At 39.8% G+C, this 20,757-nt stretch overlaps 2 protein-coding genes and 1 long non-coding RNA gene across 4 annotated transcripts in view; 2 read left to right on the plus strand and 1 right to left on the minus strand.

Moving 5' to 3' along the window:
• Positions 1-1,911: 1,911 nt before the first annotated feature.
• On the plus strand, positions 1,912-20,713 carry LOC148508011 (uncharacterized). Its single transcript, XM_088445152.1, has 5 exons — positions 1,912-1,942; positions 17,222-17,261; positions 17,776-17,883; positions 17,967-18,658; positions 20,549-20,713. The coding sequence occupies exons 3-4, from the start codon at positions 17,811-17,813 to the stop codon at positions 18,227-18,229; spliced, it is 336 nt and encodes a 111-aa protein (XP_088301278.1). The 5' UTR covers positions 1,912-1,942; positions 17,222-17,261; positions 17,776-17,810; the 3' UTR covers positions 18,230-18,658; positions 20,549-20,713.
• LOC148508012 (uncharacterized) lies at positions 6,891-10,668 on the plus strand. The gene is made up of 2 exons (XR_015869628.1): positions 6,891-7,117; positions 9,705-10,668. It is a non-coding gene; the product is annotated as an uncharacterized LOC148508012 (long non-coding RNA).
• Positions 17,415-20,757, minus strand: part of LOC148508013 (uncharacterized) — an 81,987-nt gene continuing 78,644 nt past the window's right edge. For both annotated transcript variants that reach the window (XR_015869626.1, XR_015869627.1), the window contains exon 6: positions 17,415-19,617. The gene's annotated coding sequence lies outside the window, so the exon portion shown is untranslated. The remainder of the gene's footprint in view (positions 19,618-20,757) is intronic.

Raw genomic sequence — 20,757 nt, forward strand, 5'->3', positions numbered from 1 at the left:
AATGTACTAACCCATGGAACGGGAATGTTGACGGAGTTGCAAAAGGTCAGAAGACGCTGAAGTAGACCTGCCTGGTTTATAGAATATCTCTTTAAAAGTTTTAATGAATTCCTCATAATTAGACATCAGAGGGCCTGCCTGCTCCCACAAGGGTTATACCCAGTCTAGGGCCGACCCAGTGAGCAGAGAAATAATATATGCAACCTTGGATCTTTGGGAAGAGAAATTATTAGGAAGGCACTCAAACTGAATTTCACAGAGATTAATAAACCCTCTGCAGTTTTTAGGGTTGCTGTCAAAATAGCTTGGATGAACTAACTGGAAACTAGACTGATATGGAACATAAGCTCCCAAAGGAGGTACAGGAGGAACTTGTGGTGGTGCTGGAGCCATTGCTGAAAGAACTAAATGAATAGAACTTAACTGCCCAGTGAGTACCAGAAGATGTTGCTCCATGAGTTCTTAAATGGCTTCTTGGGATTCCATATGAGAAATCAGATTATGTAGAACTCCATCACCCTGAGACACAGTGGCCTACATTTGGCCTGTGCAAACTGTCAGGCCCTGGTGTAAATTGACCTCAGTTGTGGGTGCAGTGGCCAGTGGGCTTGGGTGAGTTGATGGTAATAAGGGGGCAATATGTAAGTCTTCCTCATAGGCTACTCTCAGATGTTGATGAGACCTACTCTGAGACGCGGAGTCTAATCCACTTGGTATTCACCAGTGACCCCTCCAAGCGTGTTTTGTGTTTCGCTGCACAAGTGAAGACGTCACGGCCCCTAGAGTAGGCACTGTATCTGCAAGAAGACAAGGTACAGAACTAGAAATGTACTGGAGGAGTATCTGCTATGATGAATCAGACACTGGGAATCTTGATGCTGAATAGCGATGGGTAACAGCTCCGGTGATCCTGATGCTATATAGCAAAGGATAGGTAACTATGTATCCAGATGCTGAATAGTGATGGGTAACAGCTCCAGTGATCCTGACGCTGTATAGCAAAGGATAGGTAAATAGGTACTGTATCCAGACACTAAATGGTGATGGGTAACAGCCCCGGTGATCCTGACGCTGAAGTGCTAAGGATAGGTAACTGGGTATAAAGATGCTAAAAAGCGATGGGTAACACAATAAATGGTTTCTGATAGATAACACTAAAGAATAGTGTGGAGACTAGGATGCAGTCTCAGCAAATAGTCACTAGAGAAGCAAAGTTGCACAGGCAATTTCCTGTTCACAAAGCCGGACTTAAATATCCTTAGGTAGCTGGTCATTGGATGCAGAGATCAGCTGAGTGACTGCAAGACTACCATTGGAGGGGCCTAATCAGATGACACAGACCAACATGGCTGCGCCCATGAACGCGATGGTGACATGGAGACACAGTATGGAAGACCTAGCAGACCCTGGGAAGAATACTCAGTCCACTAATCACCCACGCACCTGGCATCTGATCACCGAAGAGATCGAAGACACTGGTACATAGGTGAGAGGTGGCCAATTCGGGGCCACAACCTGACAATAACAGTACGCATTTAAATCATAAAGAGAGTCAAAAAAGAGTTAAACATGTTTACAGAAAGCTTGTTTGGTTAAGGAATAATTTTTTTTCTCCTCTGTGTTCATATACCAACTCGTTACTCAGGATTTGACCAAGGTATGTTAATCTAATAATGGTGAGGTTGTAAGGACATTCCTGCAACTCACTGAGTAATTTTTTAAATTGCCATTGAAACTGAAATCCTTCTTGATGCTAAAAAAAAATTACAACATATTTTTCATAGCAATGTACAGTGGGAGGGGAGGGCAACACACAATACCTACAGTCAGCTGACAGTGATGAGTGACAGGGGAGGCACAACATCTCTCAGTAATCCTGTTACCATCATATGGGTGAGCACTCAGAGTCAATGAAGGCGACAAAAGACAAGAAGCCCTGGAGGTAAGATTAGTGCATGTTGAAGAACGAGAGGGAACAGAGCCCTGCCTGAGAGCTTACATTCTACATGCTTAGATTATATATAGATGCCTGTGCTTCAGTAAAAATGGGAATCAATGATACCCCTGATAAAATATGTAAATGGTCACAGTATTCGTAAATGATTATGCATATAGAGTGGAAAAAACAAATTGATGTTTTTATTGAGGATAACTAGGATATAAGGGTAGTCACAATGATCCTTTATTATAAAATTGAAATAAAAACCTTACAGGCCTATGTCAATATAAAGTATTAATCTTTAACATGATGCAAATATATATTAATAGTCAGGGGCTGGCTGGCAACTTTTAGCCTGGGGGGCAAATACATGCAGGCAGCCCTGGCAGAGAAGTAGCGTGTAGCCAGGGTGCCCGGAGCACATGTGTGCTATGGCGCGCACCCCCTCAAGTGTTCCAGGGAGGAGGCAGGTCCATATGGGTTTAATGTAAAGTAAAAATAAAGATTAGGGGCAGCCCTCTGTAGTGGTGCCCATATGCAGTGCCCCCCTGTGCCCCAGGAGAGGACCCCCTTATGCAGGCCTCCAGTAGTGCCCCCAGTAGTGATCCCCTCTATGCAGTGTCCCTTATACAGTCCCCCCAGTAGTGGACCCCCCTGTGCAGTGCCCCTTGTGCCCCCAATAGTAAGCCCCTTATATAGTGCCCCCAGTAGTGGTCCCCCCTGTGCAGTGCCCCCAGTAGTGGTACCCCTTATGCAGTACCCCTTATATAGTACCCCCAGTAGCAGTCCACCCCCCATGCAGTGCTCCCAATAGTGGTAACCCTTATGCAGTGCCCCTTAAATAGTGGCCCCAGTTGTAGTCTCCCCCCTATGCAGTACCCCCAGTATTGCCCTTTCTATAGAGCCCCCAGCAGTGGTCCCCCCGATGCAGTGCCCCTAGTGGTAGTCCCCTCCCTCCTATGCAATGCCCCAGTGGTAGTCCCCTCCCCCTATGCAGTGCCCCTAGTAGTAGTCCCCTCCCCCCTATGCAGTGCCCCTTGTAGTAGTCCCCTCCCCTTGTAGTGCCCCTAGTAGTAGTTCCCCCCTTGTAGTGACCCTAGTAGCAGTCCCCCCTTGCAGTGCCCCCAGTAGTAGTAGTCCCCAGCTTGTAGTGCCCCCAGTAGTAGTCCCCCCTTGTAGTGCCCACAGTAGTGATCTCCCCCTTGTAGTGCCCCCAGTAGTAGTCCCCCACCCTTGTAGTGCCCCCAGTAGTGATCTCCCCTCTTGTAGGGCCCCTAGTAGAGGTCTCCTCCCTTGTAGTGCCCCTAGTAGTAGTCCCCACTTGTAGTGCCCCCAGTAGAGGTAGTCCCCCCTTGTAGTGCCCCCAGTAGTAGTCCCCCACCCTTGTAGTGCCCCCAGTAGTGATCTCCCCCTTGTAGTGCCCCCAGTAGTAGTCCCCCATCTTGTAGTGTCCCCAGTAGTGGTCTCCCCTCTTGTAGTGCCCCTAGTAGTAGTAGGCCCCCTTGTAGTGCCCCCAGTAGTAGTCCCCCACCCTTGTAGTGCCCCCAGTAGTATTCTCCCCCTTGTAGTGCCCCCAGTAGTAGTCCCCCACCTTGTAGTGTCCCCAGTAGTGGTCTCCCCTCTTGTAGGGCCCCCAGTAGTGGTCTCCCCCTTGTAGTGCCCCACTAGTGTCCCGCCCCAGTAGACACAGGTAATAAAAAAAACAAAAAACACTTACCTGAATCCCCGCTCCCGCTCCCACCACCACCATCTGCTCCTCCATCTATCCTCCCAGGCCGGCCCGCTCTGCATTATGGGAGAGGCGTCATGACGTCCTGACGTCTCTCCCATTACCCACTGCAGGACCCGGAAGATGGAGCGGCTCCGGCAGTGGGACCAGCAGCAGTCAGTGAGAGTCTGACAGACTCTCATTGGCTGCTACTCAAAACAAACACAGCTGCCAGCACCGGCGGCTGTGTGTTTATCAGTCACTGTGTAGTGCTGATCGAACTCCATCCGGTCAGCACTACACGTGTGGTGCAGGCAGCTTTGTCACAGAGACATAGACTGCCCGCGGCCCGCGGCCCGCATGGTGCTGTGGCCCGGGGGCACATGGCACCCTGCCCCCCCGGCCCAGCCCGCCACTGTTTATAGTCTTTGAGTTGTTTTGCTCTGTAGGAGTTGGATCCCGTACCCTCTGGTCTGACAACTTACCCTTATGTCCAAATGGTCAGTAGTCCTGCGTCACTGCTGCCTCCAGTGGTGTATGTTCAGAGACATTGTAACAGGGCCGTAACTAGATTAGTGCGACCTGTTCCATGGCACAAAGCACCGCAGAGCAGGGGGCATTGTTCAGGCATGTCAGAGATGGCCTGAATGTTACCAATGGAGTAGGAAAGAGGCAGACACCGGGATGGGGAAAATGCAGAGTTAAGTCTGGAAAATGTTAAGTTTAAGGAAGTGTTGGGACATCCAAGAGGAGGTGGTAGAAGACAGTTATAGATGTGAGAGAGAACAAAGAGGGAAAAGTCACGGGAGGAGAGATACATTTAAGTGTCATGGTCATAAAGGTGGTATTGGAGGCCAAAGGAGCTGATGAGATTTCCAAGGAAGGAGGTGTAGAGTCTGAAGAGAATGGAGACAAGAACAGATCCATGGGGGATACATACACATAGAGGAAATCAGGGGGAGGCAGAGTTAAAGGTAAAGATTGAAAATTATTTGTTTGAGAACCAAGAGAGGACAGATTCACGGAGGCCAAAATAATGGAGAATATAAAGGAAGAAAGGGTGTTTTACAGTCTTAAAGGCAGGAAACAGATCAAGGAGGATGAGGAGAGAGAAGTGAGCCTTAGATTTGGCCATGAGAAGGTCAGTGGTTACCATGATGAGGGCAGTGGAGTAGGGATGGGATGAGAAGATAATGAAAAGCTAGGTATGTAGTAAGGTGAACGTAGACAATCTTCTCTAGAAGTTTTGAGCAAAGGTTGAGCAAAGGTTTCCATGTTTGATCTCTGTCTTTTGTGAAAGACAATCAGTGTGCACCAATCCCCATTGACCTTAATATTAGGAAAAATGGGTTTAGAGGACTAAGGCTCAGCTGCTGAAAAGTGGCATTAGAGTCTAAATAAGTATTACTTGACTGCAGAGTCATAAATAGACTTTTTGGTGCCCTGTGCCAGAGAGAGCATTGCCCCCCCCCTTCACTTTTTTAAATAGAGACATAAGATAGTGCACCTGAAAAAGGGCCATGGCCTCATGGGGAAGAGCCAGGAAAGAGATAGGAGAGGGAAGGAGATGCTGGGTATAAAAGAAGAGGAAGCTACAAGTGAGAATGATAAAATAAACAAGAAAATTGACAGACGCAAACAGCGCCCCCTGCCCTGCACTGGTTGCACTACCCTAGTTACAGCCCTGCTGACTAAGCTGCAGGGACAATACTGTAGATGGCACTGTATCCACATGTAATTTAGGGATTTGCAAACCATCACACCTCATCAGCACTTTGGGTTTTCACCCTTCAGGTCAAAAAGAAAAATCTGGTGATTTATTGAAATTTTACAACCTTGCTAAATCTGCTTTTCAGTCTTATTCCTCCAACAGTGAGTGAGGTGCCCAGTCATAGTGATTGTGAGCTCTGTGACTCAGTGAGGGGAGTCCTGCTGTGCGCCATACTGAACTAGATTTTCCCAGGCCTTATAGGTCTTCATTATCTTTATTACCACCCACCATAACTTACAAGCACTTTATAAAAAGTATAATTGCAGTACTGTACCTTTCTTCACTCAAATTTGAATGATTAGTTTGTTAGTGGTATTTCTTACATTATACCAAGGCTTATATTTTCTTCAACTATACTTAGTTAAAAAAGGTAATGCTGGTCATACACTATACAATTATCTGGGTGATCTATTTCATAACAGCTGATTGCCCAGATAATTGTACTATGTATGTGAGCGACAAAACTGAAAATCCTGATTAGCTGGTGAAATCACCTTCTAACTGTCACATTGCAGATTGTGTTTGAAAAATGACAGCAGCTGATTGGTTGGTACTTTATCTTTCCACTTTATCTCTCTCCAAGGCTTAGTGAATAGACCCCAGTGTATGACCACAATATCTGCTGGGATACAAGCTATCGGTCTGAAAGGCATTTTATCTGTCAGTATATGCCCAGCATTAATTGCAAAAGTGAACTTTCCTTGTGATTCTACAGGATAGCAAAAATAAAAATAAAAATAGTAGCACCCATTCTGGGTCATATAATTACAATTAATGTACTCCTAACTGTCATTTTTCAAACACACGACACTTAGTAGCTGATTGGTTGGAGCACCATAGAAAATAAGGATTCCGTCCAGCACACTGCAGCAATATTAGCAAAAATAATTGAATCGTACATGATAATAGAAATTCAGAGGTATTGGTTGCATACATTTGTAAATATATGATTAAGCGCCGGGCCAGCGTCAAGGCTCCTCTATACCGGCATCCCTAACATTAAGGGGTTCACATCCGAGGTGCAGGGCAGCCCAAAAGAATCCAGCCAAGGACTACTCCCAGGGCATCACACGGAAAATGGAAGAAAGGTGATAGTGAAGTGTAAAGTATAGATGTGTCAAGATAAACAATAAGTGTTAATATAATAGGAAAGAATTAAAATTACATAAATAATAGACAAACAAATATAAAGGTGATGAAAAAATATCTATGTGAATTAAGTGGTGATGCCCTGAAAAAGGCCCAGCCAGAGCCACTCTGGACGCCCCACACCCAAACGCTCAACCCAAAATAATTATTGCTACAAAATAATAGCACCCACTCTGGGTCATATAATTACAATTAATGTACTGCATTTGCTTTGACAAATTATTGTACTGTATTGTGCCATGTTCGCCTCCTAAAAATGCGATTTTTTTTTTATTCGCCTTATTCAATTTCCCATAAATTCGCCTATGTCGAATGCGAAATCAACAACGTTTGGCGAGGGCGGGAATTGTATAATTTCTCTCCACAGGGAGAATTTGGCGCTCTCTTTGCCAGTATTTAAGCAAATTCGAGGTGCGTCAGTCTCTGCAGTAGGAGATGGCTATGGCAACTCAGCAGCAATCCACCTCTCCGGCATCAGATGAAGATGAGGTTTACCATCCTCCTCCTCCTGACCAAGAGAAGAGGAAGAAACAGCGGTTTCTAGGTACAGGTGAGTGGACTGTAACTGATTTTAATTGCTGGTCTAATGTTATATGATTTACTTGTGTGTCTAGCAGGTTTAAGTTGTGTTCATCCTGCTTTATGTTGTTTGTTTATTTTTGCAATGGGAATCCAAAAGTGTATTTTTATTTTGTTTTAGGTTATTTTGTCTGTTTTGCTGGGAGCCACATGTGTGATGTGTGTTAGTCAGCTAGATAGATATATTCAGTGGTGTAACTAGGGCTGATCCTCGTGCTGTATGGTGTGTATGACATTGTGGATGAACGAGCGGGGTGCCACACTGGATGGGAATGTTCTTCCTGCCCTTTCAAAAGAGGGCAGGGCATGGCAGCAGGCAGAAACAGCCTCGTGGGAAACGCCACATATGGTCAGATGGTTGATCCTAGTGCTTCATTAGCAGTGTTCTCCCCAGAAAATTTTGCCAGCCGTGTGGTATCAAGAAGTAGCCAGGTGGGGCCTTCGCAATAAAAAAAATGTTTTAAACCCCGACCTTAGAAGTGCCCTTATGCATTGCCTCCTGTAGTTTTGTTTTGCCCCTTATGCAGTGCCCCCAGACTGGCCACATTATGCAGTGTCCCTAGACTGGCCCCATTATGCAGTGTGCCCAGACTGGCCCCATTATGCAGTGTCCCTAGACTGGCCCCATTATGCAGTACCTAAAGGCTGGCCCCTTATGCAGTGCCCCCAGACTGGCCCCTTATGCAGTGCCCCCAGACTGGCCCCATTATGCAGTGCCCCCAGACTGGCCCCATTATGCAGTGTGCCCAGACTGGCCCCATTATGCAGTGTCCCTAGACTGGCCCCATTATGCAGTACCTAAAGGCTGGCCCCTTATGCAGTGTCCCTAGACTGGCCCCATTATGCAGTACCTAAAGGCTGGCCCCTTATGCAGTGCACCCAGACTTGCCCCATTATGCAATGTCCCCAGATGGGTCCCAGCCCAGCCCCAGGCCAGAACTTACCTTAATATGCTGCTCAGCACTCCCACTCCCACTGCTGCTGCCTTGCTCTGACTGGATCTAACTAGATCCAGCAGGTGCGCAGGGCAGGTTCCTCACATTGCGGGTGACGTCATGACGTGCAAGTGATAGTAGGTAGTCTGTGTCTGCTGGGAGATGCACTGACAGAAAAAACAACCTGGGGAGAACACTGATTAGTATGCTATGCCAGTTATATGGTCAGCAATACAGTTGGCTTCCCTGCACCAGTACCATCTTTTGCTGCCAAGCCATGCCCCTTCCTTCAACCTGAGCGCTGTCCCCATAGCCCCTAAGCAAAGGGTGTGAGGCGGGCCTATGATAGGCAGTGCCTAGAGGCGACAGTTCTTTTAACACACACATCATTGATGGTGCAATGGCGTTGTTTCAGTTTCAGCATCCAGACTATCATTGGCTGCTACGCCCACTGATAAGCATCAGCCTTTTGCACGAGGTAGAGGTGGCTTTGGGGCTGGGTAAATATATATTATTCCCCTTGCATGTTAACAAAAACCGTAGGTACATGATTGATTTTGTCTATGGCATGTTTAAAAAAAAAAATTTTCCAAAAATAGTTTTGCTTTATGTTTTTAAAATGTGTATTAAAAATATTACATTTTTTGTTTGTATATATATATATTTTTTTTTGTTTTTATATGGATATATATTAATATGCCCATGATTGTCATCAATATAATTGAACGAGGAGTCATCAAATTAAGTAGTGTCAGAATAATCTAAAAAAAATGAAAATATTGTTCTTGCAACCATTTTCAATCCTGGTGTTTACAGATGCACACATAAAGCAGCCAGAGTAGAAGCTGTGTTATGCATATACATATGCAGCTGCCAGACTGGTGTGACATCACGTGGCCTGCAAAGGGGCTGGTGGCGGAGCCATCAGTGATGGCTGATGGCTCCGGTCTCCCCAAAGGATTGGGGGAGTTTCCCCTGTTGGCCATTTTTGTTAAATTCAGACACACTGCTGTGCTATGTACAGTTCAACCCTCTTTTTCAAGCCTCCAGCATTGCCACAATGACAGATCTGTCTTTGTGGCTATGCTGGAAGCTTGAAAAAGAGGGTTGCACCTCGAAACATTGCCCTGTGGCATATTTGAACATACCACTTTCTGAGATTGTGTGAGTGCCATCCAGTTACTTTTTGGGACTATATAAGAGAAATTTGAAATTGCGCATCCAAGAACATGTGCGAAATATAAAAAATAAAGACATCAGTCATGCAGTATCTAAACATCGCTCTGACCCAGAATTTTTGACTTTTAAAGCTATTGAACTAGTAAAACCTGGAGAAAGAGGAGGCAATATTTTGAATAAATTATCTAAAAGAGAGATGTTCTGAATATATGAGCTACGGACACTCTCTCCACTTGGTTTTAATGAATATTTTGAGATAGCACCTTTTTTATGATATCTTTTTTTATCTTTTACTGCTGCCCTTCTATTTCTCTGGTTTTAAGGTTTGCCATCTTGATTCCTCATATATTTTAATATTTATGTCCCATTATTTGTTTTAATTGATGTATTCATGGTTTTTATATATATTTTTGTATTATATTCTAATGCATTGTTTGTTTTTAGGTGATCTTTGCCCTTTTATAAAAATGAAATACAGAGGTCCTATGCCTTTAAGTGAATTCACAGTCCGCATAAAAAAAAAGAGACTGCCATGTATTTAAAGGAATACTTTATTGCCTTATGTATTATGGTGGAGTTCTTCAATTGACTCTGATATAAAAGATTGGAATAAGTATATTGTGCCACTATGAGATTCGATGCCGGAAAGGACGAGATCAGGTACAGGCAATGATGATGTCTGTCAAAGATGGCGGTGCGTTCCACCAGCGACTCACTCTAGATAATATTTGCGTTCCACCAAAACACCTGATGCCGGAAAGGATGAGGAATGGTTATGGATCCGCCTTTATAGTGACCTGTCACTGGATATGACGTGGACACATGTGGGCTTGCGTTCCACACCTCGTACGGTGTATGCTCCAGTGTCCTTGTGTGGATATGTGATAGACTCTGGACGTAATTAACATCCCTCTGGAGATTTTTTGATGCCGGAAATGACGTGTTTGCGTGCCACCTGCGTTCCACCGGCAGTCCGATACCGGAAGTGGAATGTTTAGTGGTTAATCTTCATTTATTCTGATTTATTCTGCTCTATTTTTATTTTATTTGTATTTGTGTATGTATCAGTTACTCTAGATGGTCTCATAGTTATATATAATATCCTATTTTTAACTTTATTCAGTCTTGATGAGATTTAGTCACAGGAAGTGACATCACAATTGTTTTACACATGTGATTCTCATTTCTAATTCTACTAAGGTATAAATACAGCTTCTCATCATATAGTCTATATCCCCTTGATGAAGTCCTAGAGACGAAACGCGTTGGGTTTGCTGTACCTTGGGTTTTTCTGTACCTTGATCCTCCTTGAATGGACAGATAAGCATATAATATTTATTTTTCTTGTACGTGTGTTTTTTTACCATTTCATATCACTGTGTTATTAAAAACTTTTAATATTGAAAAACCTATTATGACCTCTTGATTGAGCTATATTTGGGAAAAGATTGTTTCCCATAAAAAAGGGTCTAATTTAAGTTTTCCTTGTGTTCTATATAATAACATACAGTGCGGTACAATACACACTATGTTGGTTCTTTTTTTGTTTTTTCCATATATTTCTCCCAATGGTCATATGACCGAAGAATTCTTTACCAGATAAGTAGTGAATTAATCCTCATTTTTTGGTCTCACCTGTGGTTCATTTATATATTTTTTAGACACTAGTAGGCACTTTCTTTTTTCATTTCTTTATATTCACTTTGGGTACCAATCCCTACCACTAATTGGGAGCAGCCACTTAATTATTATTTAAGGTGTGTCACATGTGGATAAAGAATTAATCTTTCTATTTATATGCCGCATTTAATTGCTTGGAGTGTTATTTTACAAATCAGTGCACCTCTACATTCCCTACACTATATATATATATATATATATATATATATATATATAAAAGATGGAAACAAGCGCCTCATAGTGTAATAACGTTTTTATGGAAGTTGGTTCCACGCAGCACACATATATATTGCGCGTACCGTATTGCCCTTAAATATAGGCCTATATTGTATGGTCTTTATCGGGATGTCGCTTCTGGTCCCCCAAAAATGGATCAATATACGTCAATCCAAAGTGTCTCACTGAACCCAGTGTGTATAGGAAGAGAGAAAGAATACTCTCATAGTGTAGCAATAAACACAAATTTTTATTACACACACGTGAGCACACATATATAGAAACAATTACATTTAAAAAAAATTCAGAAAGCTTATCTGGTGACTGGCCAAAGTCAGTAAGCGTAGGTAGTCCTTTCCTCAATGCGTTTCATCCACCGTGCTCAAATAGCCGGACTTCATCAGTAGGATAACATGAGAGAACCTTATCCCCATTTTTATACTGATATCTTTAATTACCTAAAGACCATACATGGTCAGAACGGATTTCCGATGGGCACCGCCATCTTAGATCCAACCGCGCATGCGCGGGATAGCCTAATATCGCGGAGGTTCCCATCTGACCTCTCTCTACTTCTCCTTCCTCTCGTGCACTGCCCTTCTCAGCGGTGCATGCTCTAGTGACACTCAGTCACTACCTGCTATTACATAGCAGCCGGTGGCCATTTTTTTGGAGTACATCATGTTTGTATGGCGGACGCCATTTTGTTGTAGTTTAATTCTACATTCAATATTGCGATTCCTGGGTATAATAAATGGAGGTTTCATATTTCTATCAGGCAGCATTACATATTATAAATAAATTAACTGTATACCTTAACATTGCATTTTCCAAGACCCAATATAGTTATTATCATAAAATGCCATTAGATACAAGCTAATATAAAAAATATATATCTATAATATATGATAAAATATAAATAATTGTTAAAAAGGTTACTTTAGCTTAAAAATACATATATTAAATCACATGATAGCATAAAAAATTTTTATAAAAAATTTATAAAAATCATAAAAAGGGTGTCAACTCATAGCTTTCATTTAGACCACAGGGAGCCATTGTATTTAAAGAAAATATCCAAAACATCTCACGTTGTGACATTTTTTTATCTCTGTCACCCCCTCGTTCATTCAATTGTACATACTCAATTGCTTTATATTTCAGACCTATTGGGTCCCCATTGTGACACTTTAAAAAATGTTTTGGTACAGAATGGTTAACCCCTTTGTTCTTAATGGCACTAACATGCTCTTGTATCCTGAGTTTGACATTCCTTTTTGTCTTCCCTATATATTTAAGATGGCATGGACACTCCAACATATATATAACCCAAGAAGAAAGGCAATTCATTTTACTTTTTATATTATAAGATATTGTATCATCATAATTAAAAAAAGAAATATGATTATTATCAACAAATTTGCACGTTACAACTTGTGCACTTAAAAAAGCCATTATTTTTAAGAAAGTGCATAGTGCTTTTCCCTAAGGGCCTTAAAGTGCTTGGTGCTAGATGATTCTTTAGATTTCTTGCCTTTCTAAATGCTACCATGGGTTTAACTGGTAACACTTGATTTAGGATGGGGTCACTTTTTAAAATTTCCCAGTGTTTATTTAAAATATTTTTTATTTCTTTCTCCTTGTTATTGTACTGTGTAACAAAAACCACATTTCTTCCACTGTTCTCTTTCTTTTTATATTGTAATAGAGTTTCTCTTTTCACTCCCCTAACTTATTTTTCGCTCTCTGTATAGTATCTTCCGGATATTGCTTTTCCCTAAATCTATCCGAGAAAATTTCTATTTGTTGTTGACAAGTGTGATCATCCATACAGTTTCTTCGTATGCGGCAAAACTGAGAATATGGTATATTCGTTTTCCAGTGATTTGCATGGCCACTCCTATAATGCACATAGCTATTCAAGTCTACATGCTTGATAAAGTTACGGCTTGTAATTTCTTGGCCCTTGCTACTTAACACTAGATCCAAATATTCTATTTCATCATGACTGAACTTAGATGTGAATGACAAATTATATTCGTTCATTCTCAAATACTCCATAAATTCATTGAATTCCCCTTCTGTATCGTTCCATACTGCTAAGAAGTCATCTATATACCTTGCATACACCACCAATTGAATCTTAAACCTGTGATCTCCATAGATGTACTTCTCCTCCCAGCTCCCCATATGCAAATTGGTGAAGCTGGTAGCAAATACTATCCCCATCACTGTTCCTTCTATTTGAATAAAAAAATTCTCCAAAAATGTAAAATAATTATGAGTTAAAATGAATTTGATTAAAAGACATATAAAATCTTTATGCTCCAATTCAAGATTCTCATCTTTATCCAGAAATTCCCGACAGCTTTGTACCCCCTTCTCGTGTGGAATAGATGTATATAGCGATTGTACATCGATTGTAGCCCATTTATATATAGGCTGCCATTGCATTTTCTCCAAAATCTGTAAGATGGCAGTTGTGTCTTTTACAAAGGACTTTAATGCCTGTACATATTTGTTCAAAAATTTCTCTACATATTCCAAACATCCGGACGTCAGAGAATCAATGCCAGCCACTATTGGGCGCCCCGGTGGATTATGCATATCCTTATGTATTTTTGGCAATTGGTAAAAGATAGGGATTACCGGATTGTTTTTAATAATAAATTGATACTCATTTTTAATGATGATGCCTTTGCGCATAGCTTCTACCAAAATGCAGCGAAGTTCCTCCACAAATGTCAAGGTGGGGTCTTGTTCCAATTTTCTGTATGAAACCACATCACCTAATAATCTATTTGTTTCTTTAATATAATCCTACCTATTTAATATTACCAATCCTCCTCCTTTATCCGCTGATTTAAATATAAGTTGTTCATTACTTTTAAGTTTTTTTAGAGCTTCCTTTTCAAAGTTAGTCATATTGAATTTCTTCAAATTATTATCCTCTAATTCATTAAATTATTTTTTAACTAACTCATAGAAAGTCTCTATCTGAGTACTCCTAGATTCCAGAGGATAATATTTAGACGGGGGTTTCAATCCTCATTTAGATATTTCCTCATAGTTCTTTATAACGCTTGATTCTTTTTTCATAAAATGCCGTTTTAAAGTCAAATTCCTCGTAAATTTATTCAAATCGACAAATATCTGAAACTTGTTCATTTTGGACGTTGGAGCAAAAGAGAAGCCTTTTTTCAAAAGTGAAACTTCTGTTTTCGATAATTGTTTAGAAAGGTTGAAAATGCCTTGTTTCCGGAGGGTCTCATTACTGATTATATCAGGTTCCTTCTTTTTTGGTTTCTTTCTTCCTCCTCTTGTTCCTCTTCTCCTCGATATCTTCTTTTTAATGGCGACGCCTTCACAGATTACTCTTTGAATAGGTACTTGGTGTATCTCTCCCGAGGGTGTGTAGTTAGGGGTGGTGTCTGACAATCGCTTTCTTCCTCTGAATCAATTCTATTAAGCGTCGAGTATCTATTACTTTGTGGAAGATACATAGGTCTCTTTGTGATATTGCTAGTAGGTTTATAGCGTTTAGATTTCTGCGGTCTATGTACCCATTCATTCCTATTAGTAGGGACATATAATTTTTTATTATTTTGATTAATGTTGGAGTGGTCTTGAACATATCTAGTGGGCAAAAGTTGTCTATTTTTGCTCCAATCCTGAATTCTGTTATTAGTATAGTCTGCCTTATCTCTAAGAAATTTTCTCTCTTTAGTCTGTATAACCTCTACTTCTACTTTGGCCAATTTCTTATTAAGAACCAATAGATTAGATTTAAAATTCTCATCATTTTTTTTTGGTTCCAATAAGATCTCTTTACTTTTAATTTCTCTCTCAATTGCCTCTAAACTTGTTTTTTTCTCTTTTACTATAAGTTTCATAAGTTTAAGGGAACTTTCGTGTAATATCTTATCCCATTCTTTTTGAAACATTTCATTATCTAAGCCAAATGTTGGTCTTTTTACTATTCTCAGACCCCTTGGTATACGCCCCACTGTGACGTATGGCTCCAAAATGGCTATATCCCAACACACTCGTATTTCTTTATTTAATGATCTTTCCACATCCCAGAACAGGTCATCCAGGCTCTGATCTGGGTTTGGAAGATCTATATCCTGATTCTCATTAAAAATTCTCTTACATATACCTGTTCTATTGTCACCTCGAACACTTCCACTAAACATATTTTTCAGATGAAATAAACATTAGTATAGTGAGCAGCCAATCAGTCAAACAACAAAATCACAAAATAATATCATACAGATACTGATCACAGCGCTGCACCCAACAGATATATAGTCCCAGAGTATCGTCTCTGTGTTGCAACTCTACTTTATGACACTACTCCCAATTCAAAAGGTGGCTCGAGGTTCCCCCATTGTGGCCTTTGTTGTACAGTCCTCAATGATTCTTAAAAATATAAAAAAGATGGAAACAAGCGCCTCATAGTGTAATAACGTTTTTATGGAAGTTGGTTCCACGCAGCACACATATATATTGTGCGTACCGTATTGCCCTTAAATATAGGCCTATATTGTATGGTCTTTATCGGGATGTCGCTTCTGGTCCACCAAAAATGGATCAATATACGTCAATCCACAGTGTCTCACTGAACCCAGTGTGTATAGGGAGAGAGAAAGAATACTCTCATAGTGTAACAATAAACACAAATTTTTATTACACACATGTGAGCACACATATATAGAAACATTTACATTTAAAAAAAAAATCAGAAAGCTTATCTGGTGACTGGCCAAAGTCAATAAGCGTAGGTAGCCCTTTCCTCAATGCGTTTCATCCACTGTGCTCAAATAGCCAGACTTCGTCAGGAGGATAACATGAGAGAACCTTATCCCCATTTTTATACCCATATCTTTAATTACCTAAAGACCATACATGGTCAGAATGGATTTCCGATGGGCGCCGCCATCTTAGACCCAACCGCGCATGCGCGGGATAGCCTAATATCGCGGAGGTTCCCATCTGACCTCTCTCTACTTCTCCTTCCTCTCGTGCACTGCCCATCTCAGCGGTGCGTGCTCTAGTGACACTCAGTCACTATCTACTATTACATAGCAGCCGGTGGCCATTTTTTTGGAGTACATCATGTTTGTATGGCGGACGCCATTTTGTTGTAGTTTAATTCTACATTCAATATTGCGATTCCTGGGTATAATAAATGGAGGTTTCATATTTCTATCAGGCAGCATTACATATTATAAATAAATTAACTGTATACCTTAACATTGCATTTTCCAAGACCCAATATAATTATTATCATAAAGTGCCATTAGATACAAGCTAATATATAAAAAAATATATATAATATATATATATAATATATGATAAAATATATATTTTTTTAAAAAAGGATTACTTTAGCTTAAAAATACATATATTAAATCACATGATAGCATAACATTTTTTTATAAAAAATTCATAAAAATCATAAAAAGGGTGTCAACTCATAGCTTTCATTTAGACCACAGGGAGCCATTGTATTTAAAGTAAATATCCAAAACATCTCGCATTGTGACATTTTTTTTTATCTCTGTCACCCCCTCATTCATTCAATTGTACATACTCAATTGCTTTATATTTCAGACCTATTGGGTCCCCATTGTGACACTTTAAAAAATGTTTTGGTACAGAATGGTTAACCCCTTTGTTCTTAATGGCCCTAACATGCTCTTGTATCCTGAGTTGGACATTCCTTTTTGTCTTCCCTATATATTTAAGATGGCATGGACACTCCAACAAGAACATCGAGCAGTCGCCTTTTGAATTGGGAGTAGTGTCATAAAGTGGAGTTGCAACATAGAGACGATACTCTGGGACTATATATCTGTTGTGTGCAGCGCTGTGATCAGTATCTGTATCATATATATATATATATGTATATATATATATATATATATATATAGATAGATAGATAAATATAGATTTAGATATATTGATATATATATATATGTGTATATTGATATGTATTGATATATATAAATAAATAAATACAAATGTATTAATGTCAATTTTTTTAAAAAAATTTTTGAAAGGTTCCAGACAAAAGAAAACAAGAAGACAGATATGATGATGGTGATTGTTCAGATGGAGAAGATGGGTCTCTTCCTAGGAATATCCAGTTCAGTTTTAAAGAGAGTGATTTACTGGTTACGATGGTACTAGAATCATACCACAGTCTCTTTGGTAAAAGAGCACAAAGTACCCCAGGAAGGCGTAAAACTGCAATATGGCAAAATATAGCAGACCAAATTAGTTCTATCGCTGTGCAACCACGCATGATAAAGCATTGTAAAAAGTGATTTCATGACTGCAAACGTAGTGCAAAGAAAAAAATTGCCAAAATTTCAAATCGCCAACGTGGAACTGGTGGTGGGCCACCATTAAATATAATCTTTAATGTTTGGGAAGAGAAATTAAGGAAACATCTTTCTCCAGTCCTGGTTGAGGGAGTACTTGGAAGTATTGATACTACAAACCAATCAACCATTCCATTGGAAGGTTTTGAAGCTTGTGTATATATATTTATATCAGCTTATTTTTTGAAGATATGTATGTAAATGTACTTTTATTTTTTTTTGTGGGGCAGTTGTCCAAACATTGCATAAACAAACACAGATCCAGATGCAAGATGATTCACAACGAGCCACCACATCTACAGGGATTGTTTCTGGAGGTCCTAAAAGAGTAATAGCAGGTATGTTTATTGGACAGTATAAATAAAATATGTACGGTATTGACCATGAACAGATTATAATTATTTTTTTAATTTTAAAAAAGGTAAGAAAACAACTTCTCAAGCCTCCCGAAAAGAAACAACTCCAGCTGGAAAAACTTCATCTAACAAAGGATTGAAAAGCGTTTTAAATGATAATCCTGTAGTGACACTAACAAATGAATCTTTGCCCCAAACGGCTATTTCATCTTTACCGATTTCAATGCTTGAAGTCATACAAACTGGAGAAAATATAAATTCCTCCACTGAACCAAATAATTCAAAAAGACAACATATGTATAAAATTGTAATGGGTATGCTTAAGTAAGGTATACTTTATTTTGAACAAAATCAATTAATCTTCATAGGTCAGGAATTGCAAATTGAAGTTGACTCCCCGGAAAATCTTTTTGAGCATTTTTCAATATCGTCACCATGTAAGTGTATTAATTATTTATTTTTTATATATATATATATATATATTTGCTACAATTTTAAACTTTTTTCTAAAAAGTTTAAAACATTATAGATCTGGAGAATAGTGGTTCTGAGATATTCGAGGCCAATCCTAGAGCATCAGAAAGTATGTTTATTTTAACTACTTTTTTTTTTTACATTTTATTTCATTTAAATGTTGCTAATGTTAAACCTTTTTTATTTCAACAGTTTCAAAAAAATATTATTATGCAAATGGATGAACAAAGACCTATAACTCCACTTATTCCTGATGTTGGAGATGTTGGAGATATTTCACCTGGTATGTGAAGGTTGAATATTGAAAAATGCACTATGCTAATAAATGCGTTTTACAATAAAAATTTTAATTTATATTTCTATAAAGATTCGGAAATTGAAGTGGGATCCTTGACTTTTTCACCAGCTTCTGTTACTCCAGGTAGTTAGTTATTTATGTATGTTAGGTAAATTTGGAAAATTTAGAGAAATTTTCATTTAATGTAGTTTACTTTTTCTAGGATCTATTCTTGCTTTTAAAATTCTGGCAAAAGATTTTAGAAATCTAATGGTAAGGTCTACCCCTGCAAATAGACCACAAGCACTGGGTGAACAAACAGGTTAATACTCCATTTGATGCAATCACAGATTTTGCGAAGTCTATGAATGATCAACAAGAAGATTATCATCTCCGAGTTGAGGGTGATTTACAAGTTATAACTGAAGCATTAATCCAGGTTAAAAATGCTTTGAAAAGTATTAGTCGAGTACATCATGAAGAAATCCAAACTACATGTATACAAATAGATCAGCATCATAGAGAATCCCTAAAAGTAGCAAGTGCAATGAATAGTGAACTTTTAAAAATGTCGAAGACCTTTGAGAAAATTTTGGAACAACAAGAGGTTCTGTCTTCTGCTTTACTATGTCATCTGGAATAAAGTTCTTAATGGAGGATCAGATTGTCCGTCGAAACACACCAATAAGTAGTTATGTTCCTGATTTTTCAAGCTCATTATTGAGAACACCAGTCATGAGGCAAGATTATTTTTCACAAACTCATTCTGAATTATTTCCATCCAACAAATTAGACCATGTTGTTGGTCCACCAAATATTCTAAATCCAATTCAAAGCCTAACCAATCTACCAAATCAAATTCAGTCAGGTTCATTGTTGAAAACTTCCATAACACGGAGACGTCTTCTCTCGGAAAATGAATTGATTGTTGAATCCGAAGTAATCCCCGCTACGATGCCTTTTGCCTAATCAGTTTATTAGCGTTAATTAAACGGGTAAAAATCCATGTTTAAATAAGAAATTACTGTTTGCATGTATATTTATTTAGTAACTGATTATCTTAATTATTGGACATATGGGACATAGAACATATGGGGATGCAGTAGGGTAGCCAACAGAGGGAATTCCAAACGCCGCCTTCCCGACCATCTAATCCTGGCAAGGCAGTGTTCTCCTCGGGTTGTTTTCTGCGGATGCCTCGCTCGGCAGAAACAGCCTACCACCTGCTGCTTTCCCCCGCCATCCACCACTGTAGAAGCTTGGCCTCTGAAGTGACCAGAGGCTAAAGAAGCCTCTTATCGTTTCAGAGGCAAGCATTCCCAGTGATGCACTACACAGGAGACGACACCCGTGACATCAGGAGCTTGCCCTGCACGCCTGCTGGACCTAGTTAGATCCAGTCAGAGCGAGGCAGTGGCAGTGGGAGCATGAGCATCGAGCAAGTAAAGGTAAGTGTTGGGCTGGGGCCAGGACCAGTCTGGGGGCACTGCCTAAGGGGCACTATTTAAGTTTGGGGGCACTGCATAAGGGGCCAGTCTGGGGGCGCTACATAGGGGCACTACTTCAGCCAGGGGGCACTATATAAAAGGCACAAATACAGGGGGCACTGCATAATGGGCATTTTTGACATGAGAGCCAGTGGGGGAGCAGCCTGAGATCTGTGAGGCTGGATTGGTTCTTGGCGCACGCGTAATTGGTAAGGACCCCACCCCGCTACATTCGTTCAGCTGATTGGCACCCATGTATATATGATATTTTCTTTAAATTTAATATGCAAGTTAATTATAAACATTTACTACTTCAACAGAGAAATAATCTTAATAGGAGTTAAATTAGGGTTTATGCGGTTTGAAAAATTATTTGTTTTAAATTTTTTAATTTTTCCTTGTCTTATAGGTTTCAAATGTTCCAGTTAAAAAGAAGATGGCAAAGTTGTTTATTTGAATGCAAGAAAAAAAATCACCATAAAAAGTTTGACATGTTTAAAGATAAAAAATTAAACTAAAAAACAATTAATATATAAATGGCCAAGAAGTTATTGTTAAAAAAACATTCCCAGTATGAAACATTTCTGTTTAAAACAGATTTTTGAAAAAAAAAATAAT

This window comes from Taudactylus pleione, unplaced genomic scaffold (assembly GCF_031769625.1).
Source record: "Taudactylus pleione unplaced genomic scaffold, aTauple2 ptg000377l, whole genome shotgun sequence".
In the NCBI taxonomy this organism is placed as follows: Eukaryota; Metazoa; Chordata; class Amphibia; order Anura; family Myobatrachidae; genus Taudactylus; species Taudactylus pleione.